Source organism: Elaeis guineensis, chromosome 7 (assembly GCF_000442705.2).
Source record: "Elaeis guineensis isolate ETL-2024a chromosome 7, EG11, whole genome shotgun sequence".
NCBI classification, from domain to species: Eukaryota; Viridiplantae; Streptophyta; class Magnoliopsida; order Arecales; family Arecaceae; genus Elaeis; species Elaeis guineensis.
In genome coordinates, this window is record NC_025999.2 from 7453457 (window position 1) to 7461622 (window position 8166).

Sequence of the window (8166 nt, forward strand, 5' to 3'; positions counted from 1 at the left end):
GCAAAATCCAAAAATCCTCTCCTAATCTTTGGTGACTATGGCCATAATTAGCCTCTTGATAAGGCCTAAAAGAGACTAGCTTCAAAAAATAAATATGCGACATATCAATGTGTGCCAGCAACTAGCCCCTACTAGCTATGCTCTGATTCACATGATCATGATTAGTCCCATGACAGGATAAAGAAACTAGTTCTGAAATATAGACATAAGATACATTAACATGTGCCAGTAATTAGCTTCGACTGGCTAGGTTCGAAGAACAAGCTCTATCAGGGATTAATCCCGGCTGGTTAGGTCCGAAAGAAACTAGTTTCTGACATGTGATTAATGATCGATCTCGTTGGCTAAATCTAAATCATAATCAATCAGAGAGTTTTTCTCATAATTTCATCATAACCAAATAATCAAATTTATTTCACACTAATATCAAATCAAATTTTTCACATCTCATTTTCAGAAACAAAAAGATAATTTTTATTCAAAATTCATGCAAGGATAAAAATGAATAATCTTGTTTCTACAAATGATGCAATATTAAAACAAAGAAATCATCTCATTTCAAATTTGTAATCATGCTAAAATGACACCATGCTTGATCTAATATTTTCATTTACTTTTCTTGCATAAATACATAGTTTCAAACTTTTATAATTTTTAAATATTTTAATAATTTTTATATATAAAATCTAATTTTTAAATATATAAATATGTATGAAAAAATTTGGAGATGAAAGAAAACTTACTGTCAGTCGAATCCAAAAATCTCAATCTTTAAAACAAGGCTTGATCCTTAGATTCATACTCCTTTCGATGTAGATCAAAATCTTTGATTAGATCTATTTCATTGATCAATTAAAAATTAGACTAATTAGGCTCGACCTGGTCAATTAGTAAAACTATAAAGGAAAGAGCAATCAAGATCCAATCTATTTGATCAAACTCAACCAATATGGATGGAGTGATACTTAATCTAGATCCGTTGGACTTTTGGATTGGATTTGCTTGATTTAGGTCCAAAATAGGGGTCTAGATCTAGGCGGTCTAGGTTGGTCATTAAAAGATCAATTTAGATCTAATCAAATCAGGTCTTGGCTAAGTTTCCTCTCTCTCTCTCTCTCCCTTTTTTTCTCTCTTTCTCTCTCCCTTCCTCTCTCACTTTCTCTCTCTCTCTTTCTCTTTCTTTCTTATTTTTCTTTCTCTATTTCTGTCTCTTTTTCTTTCTTTCTTAGCTGAGCCCAAGATCTCTTAGGGGCTTCCTAAGGGACAATAAGAGGGTGGGGGTCAGCTGTGATGTAGCCAGAGTGGCCAGCGGTGGTGGCATGATGACATCTAGAGGCAGTGATCTGGCCGATGGCGATAGGAGATCTGAAAGAAAAGAAGAAAAGGGTTACTCCCTACTGTGCCAAGGTGATGATACTGAGGGCCAGAAAGAAAAGGGAGAAAAATAGGCTTATCGAAAATGGTGGTGGCAGCGTGGTTTGGTCGGTGGGATAGAATTTGGTGGATCTCACACTCGAAGACTCTCCGAAATAGAGCTACGATGGTTTGAAGAGGAAGGGCTAGATTTTAGGGAGGAGATGATGTTCGAGAAGGCGGCACAGCGGCCGTCGGAGATGAGGAAGAAGGAAGAGGTAGGTGGTGGAGGATTCAATGATGGGTTCGATCAAGAGGTGATGGGTTTAAATAGAAAAGAATGGGAAGGGAGTAGATTCAATTTGTCCATGGATAAAGCTGGCTTTCAATATCGGCGTAATCAATCCAACAACCAACCCCCTTCGGCGTATGGTTCTATCAGGTCACTCCTAGTTGCCTTACCTTCTTCGATGGTTGAAGATCAAGCAGGGGATTAGGTTCTCCTATTCTAATTATCTTTTTTTTTTGAAAGATTGTGGTGAAGTTGGCAAGCCTTGCCGACTTCACATCTTGCCGACTTCACACTGAATCGGGTCCAATTGGATTAGTGCTCACATATACTATTACAGATGACGGTACCCATTTTTGCACATCTCAATAGGGTGATCTTAAGACCATCAAATTTACAGCTTATTCCATCCGCTGTATTCCTCAATTATTTATTAATCTACTACCTATTGCTCAACTCACTGATCATGGTTGTTTTGTCTCTTTTGATACATATCCTTTTGCTTTGTGCGGGACCAGCAAACCGATCATTTGGTTGGTGCTGGTCATTGCCATAATGGAGTGTATCCGGTGGACTACTTGCATGTGGTTTGTTCTTTTGCCTTTGCCTTTGGTCCGTCCCCTTCTACTTTTGATATCTGCATTGTCATCTAGGTTATATTTATGGTTATCATTCTACTACTTTAGTTCGTAATGATGTCTTAGGCTCTATTTGTAGTTTAGATATGCTGCCTTATGAAGGCTGTGTTCTTAGAAAACAAGTGAGACTTCATTTTGCTTGAGTAAGTCCATAGTTATTTCATCCTTTGATTTATTTCACTCATATATGTGGGTTCCTTCTCCTTCTGTTTCTGAAGATAGAAACCGCTATTATGTTACATTCATTGATGATTATTCTTGCTTTATATGGGTTTATTATATGTAGTCTCACTCTCTACTATGCTAAATTTATAAAAGGTTTGCCACATAGGCTAATGACTTTCACATGGCCATAGGTGAACAGTGGAAAATGAATATGTGAAACTCAAATCCAAAAAACTAGAGAGCCGAAGATAGAGTGTGCAGCCATCAAAGTTTGATAATGTCAAAATCTCGAAGCAGTAGTATAAGTGCACCCATCAAAGTATGATGTTGTCAAAATCTCAAAGCAGTAGTATGAGACTTAGTCTTGAAGCTCATTTCAAAGATGGGAGGGAAGCTTGTTTTGGAGATGCATGAATGATCGATGAATATGCTCTGATACTGTGTTGTAAGATTAAGCCAAGAGAATGGTTGGTGGAGAACTCTCATTCTATCTTGGAATTGTATCAGGAGAGAACCACATATACATGGGGATCACAATAATCATGATGTAAGCTTAGCAGCAAGGTTACGTGCATATAATATACACTATATACAATACGTAGTAGTCTAACATGTATGTACATATGTATATAAAAATAGAAAGGTTGACAAGGATCCAGCGTAAGGGTTTCTACTCAAATTCTGGAGTGGTTATGATTCAAGGATAGGGATCTAACATCAATGATCTGAACCACTGGATGTGACTTCGTATCTTTAAACTGCTTACAGATCAAAATCATAGTACTTGGAGAGGCTAGCCGCATCAAGTGGTTAAAAATACATATACCATTCTAATTATTTAAACTAATTTTTTGAGTGTAAACAATCTATATTGTAGAATTAATTATAGTGCATTGTCAGATACCAGGTGGTTAACTGAAAGCCCAACTGATCAAAGATTTAGATTAAAAACCTAAAGGCTAAGCAGTGTCAAAATTGTCAATAATTTAAGAGAAATCACAGAAAACCTTAAACACAGATCGAGCAACTAAAATGAATGGACAAGCAGCGTTTACATCTTCAGACGATATTTCTTCAGCGTCTACATCTTCGTCCTCATGGCGTGACCACAAGGAGTGATCATGATTCCTAAAGAACTGAGTGCTTGCTTTGTTGGTATGTTTTGAGGTGAAGAAGTGCATGTTGAAGCTTTTGAAGTTGATGAGACAACTAAAACGAGCAGTCCCAGCCAATTCATTACAACGAGAAGTCCTTCCTGATCTCTATGCCAGAAGCAAGACAAATATTAACTGATAAAAGTATTTCTCTTTACTAATAAAATATAGCAAACATATTTTGGTTCAAACAAATATATGGAAACAAAAGGACAATGATTTCTTATCCAAACCAAACAATACAAAAAAATCAATCCTTAGCTCAAACAAATATGTGAAAACAAAAGGACAATGTTTGCCTATTCAAACCATACAATACAAAAAATGCCAATCCAAGTATCAGATATCAAGTAGTTCTCATGCAGTTGCCCAGTTGCTGGTGTCCATCTAGAATTGGGCCTGGAGCCAATCTACAGTCTTCTTATCCAACTGAAAGGCCTTGGCAAGAACATCATCAGAGATGGGTGGCTTCGCTCCAAAGACTGCATTGGGTACGAGGATCACACCGGGGTTCTGGCTGCTTAGACCAGAAAGGGCAACAGCATTGGTCTTCCCATAGTTGAATTGGAAGTGGATGAGACCTTGAGGAAATACGAACACATCACCCTTGTTAAGGACCTTAGTGAAGAGCTGGTTGTTGGGGTTGGATGTTACGAAGCCGACATAGAGTGTGCCTTCCAACACCGTAAGGATCTCAGTAGCCCGTGGATGGGTGTGAGGAGGGATGAGACCGTTGGGTGCAAAGTCTAGACGAGCTAGTGAGATGCCAAGGGTGTTGAGCCCGGGAATTTGGTTCACAGCGATTAGAGTCACATTAGACCCAGGTTTGTTTCCTGTGTCACTGGCCTTGTCAAGTCCAGAGAAGAAGAAATCTTCGGCTTTGGCCTGCTTCCGGCCCTTACAGACAAACCCATTTACAAACACTGCAACAATTATAAAAACGATTAGTACTTGGAGAATGCATAAAACCATACGTTATGCATGCATAATTACAAATGTCACAACTCATAAAATTAATGGTTGATGAGCAGGAGTACCATCTGAGTTAAGATCAGCGACGCAGAAGTCTTGGAGTTGGCTAGGATCAGAAGCAATGGCATGAGATGAAGCCAGAGTAAGGAGAGCAAGGAAGAGGAAATGGGCAGCCATCTACTATCTCTTTCTAGCTAGCAGGAGAATAGCCAAGGGATATGGAACAAGGTGTCATGGGAGGAGTTGATATATATAGGGGAGATTGGGAATAGGCCTTTTGCAAGGCTTGATTTAGTCATGCGACTTTATAAAAAACAAGAAAATCAAACCATGCTGTGTAAATTGCGTGCCATGGTTTTCTACTGACCAGGTAAAAGTTTGAAGAAGTCTCGCTGATGACAGTGGGTAGAAAATTATGACGGAGTGGTCCACACAAGGGAGAAGGAAGGGTTGCAGCGTCGAGTTAACCATCCACACATGGATGCTGGTTTCTTTTATTCTATATTATTATGTATAATTTCTGATCCCGTCTTCTTTCAACAAAGATACTTTGGAGTTGTTGGAGAATACGTTGACGAGACCTTTTGTGCCATACAACCGCATTTTTTCCAAAGCAATAATGATGTGACGACACCTCATCTTTTTTTTTGTGGTATCCGACACCTCATCTTTTTGATTTTCTCAACGACACCTTGCTTTTTACAAGAAAAATTTTGAGCTTTCGTTTAATTCAAAAACACAACCGTGAGTTAACTAGAGTGCAATCCATGTTACCGGAACACAAAAAAAAAAAAAACTAAAACTAAAACTAAAAAAAAAATAAAAATAAAAACAAAAACAAAAAATAAAAAATAAAAAATAAAAAACTAGAGTGCAATCCAACCGAATCAAATTGAGTAGTTGAAAATTTAGGCTCGACTTAATTTAAATATTTGGACTTTAAACTCATTCAAGATTGATCGGGTGTTAATATTCCAAACTTCGGTTTTATAAAAAATAGATAAAACTAGAAATCGATTCGAGTCGACTCGATTCGACTCGAATATCAAGCAAGTTATATTCAAACTTGAAATCAAATTTTAACCTATTAATAATATATTAGGATTTGATACTCCAAGATTCGGTCCATATTGAGCCCACAGCGAAGTCCGCGATGAAAAACAGAGTCCAACGAGATTAAGATCATCCCAAATAGAGTCTGGATGGTCGAAGCTGGCACGAAGTTCGGAGCAGTGGAGGATCGGCAATAGCCGGTGGCGGGCCGGCGCAGCGGTGGTGGCACGGCGATGTGCGGCAGCGCGCAGCCTGGGCGTGCAGAGCCTGACCCAACGTGCGGGGCCGGGCCCTAGCCTAAGCACGCGAGCATGCGGGCGCGGCCCAGGCCCACGCGAGCGCACGGGTTCAGGGCCCAGGATTGCCTGATCCACGGTGGATCGAATAGTGCACAAGAGAGCGAGTGGACCGCATGGGCATTTCTTATACATTTGTCACAGTCCACAGACTATTCCGTGGACCAATGCGCGATCGGAGGGCGTGGGTTGCTTCTGATTTAGATCCAACGATCTGGAGAATTGTTTGAGTGCTCTAATGATTCCTAATCCTATTCTAATTGGCTTTTAAGCCTTTAAAAGGTTGATCAAGGAACAGAACGATGTAGTGGTGGCCTGGTGGTCGCGCACAGCTTCATCAATTGCGGAAAACCCAAACCAGAGAGAAAGCAGACATCGTATCGAGAGGAGTGAGACTCCTTGACAGCAGACAGTGGTCACTTCAGGGGTTTAGGGGGGTCTTCCTAAGGAGAGAGCTTTTGTGAGGGAGAACTTTCTGTGAGGGAGAAATTGGATGTACGAGAGTTGAGGGTGAAATCTTATCTTGTAATATTTCTTTTCTCATACTGAAGTTTGCATGTCCCATGGAGGCGAGCTCTTTTTTGGCTGATCCACGTATTTGGTTGTTTTCTATTTTATTTCTTCTTTCTTCTTGCAGCATCGCACGGTATCGAAAAGGTCCTGTGAGATGGTGTCCTGACCAGACATCTACCTTACAAGTGGTACCAGAGCGAGGTGGTACAAGGATGCAGATTGCAGTGGTGGTGAGCAAGATTGAAGATGGAGAAGACAGGATCAATCAAGATGGAGATCAACAAGTTTGATGGAAAGAACAATTTCTCCTTGTGGTAGGCAAGAGTGAAGGACGTGCTCATCCAGTAAGAGTTGATTGATGCTCTCTTATGCGAGGAAAAGCCGACCACCATAGAGATGCAGGATTGGAGATGGCTACAGATGCAGACGATGAGTACCATCTGCATGTACCTAGCAGATGAGGTGGTGATCCATGTGCTTAGCAAGTCTTCCTCGACAGTGCTGTGGTCGAAGCTCGAGGAGTTGTACATGATAAAATCTCTCACCAATACTATCTTTCTCTGGAGGCAGTTCTACCAACTACGGATGACTGAGGGACAGAGAGTACAGGAGCATCTAAGCCACTTTCAAAAGATCCTCACCGACCTCCTCAGCATTGGCGAGAATATTGAGGAGAAGACTAGGGTGCTGGTTTTGCTAGCATTGCTTCTTCCTTCGTATGAGTCCTTAGTGACTGCTGTTCTTGTGGGAAAGAGCACCATCAAGATGGATGAGTTTACTGCGGTGATTCTCCAGAATGAGGTTCTCAGGAGGAAGAACCCAGCTTCGAGCTCAGGTGGCGGTAGCTCAGCTTTGGTGGTTTCTGGAAGAGCAGGAAGCGATAGACGGAGCGACAGGAGATCGCGACGAGGGCAGTCTAAGTCCAAGAGGGATTTGAGCAAAATCAGGTGTTACCGGTGTGATGAGCTGGGGCATCTAACCAGAGATTGCTCTCAACTCAGAGATCAAACGATGGCTGCTGTAGCAATGGCCAGTAGCGATTCAGAGGAAGATGTTTGGAGATATTTGATGAGGTATCTACTTCTTCCCAACAGTGGTTTTAGATTTTGCATGTACCTATCATGTATATTGTAGAGAGGAACAGTTTGACTTCCTGGAGAGCAGTGAGGGCACTATTTATCTGCTTGATGGATCAAGTTGTGCTATTAGAAGCATTGGGATGATTAGCTGGAGGACACATGATGGTGCAGTGAGGAGATTGGGGGAGGTCCAATACATACCCAATTTTAGATGGAATCTTATCTCACTAAGCAAACTGGATTCGAGAGGCTACAGCATAGTAACTGGTGGAGGAATCCTGAAGGTATTACGCGGTGATAGGATTGTTCTGGAGGAGAAGAAGAGGAGGAGAGGACATTACTCCTGGCAGGGAGCCTAGTGCGAGGTAGAGCTTTAGGAGCCAGAAGGAGCCCAGAGCGAGGTGGAGCTTCAGGTGGAGGTGGATCGGGCACGAGACAGGAGACTCGAGAAGATGAAAGGCGATATTGCAAGGTGAGATTCTTATTGCCATAGGATGATGCTTCGATCAGGTCTCAGGTCAGGAGGAGCACAGCATACAATGGAGATGGGATCGAGTGGTCTGGCTCGACTCCCATGTTTGCCCATCCATGATCAGCAAATGATTTCCCCAGGGCACGAGGATGAGGAGATCCAGAAACTCTCGGAGTTAGGAG

General features: G+C 41.3%; 1 protein-coding gene across 1 annotated transcript; it reads right to left on the reverse strand.

Annotated features, from left to right (window-relative positions):
- Positions 1-3718: 3718 nt before the first annotated feature.
- On the reverse strand, positions 3719-4765 carry LOC140859227 (putative germin-like protein 2-1). The gene is made up of 2 exons (XM_073260898.1): positions 4637-4765; positions 3719-4522 (listed from the first exon to the last, which is right to left on the reverse strand). The coding sequence occupies exons 1-2, from the start codon at positions 4746-4748 to the stop codon at positions 3987-3989; spliced, it is 648 nt and encodes a 215-aa protein (XP_073116999.1). The 5' UTR covers positions 4749-4765; the 3' UTR covers positions 3719-3986.
- Between the last annotated feature and the right edge of the window lie 3401 nt (positions 4766-8166).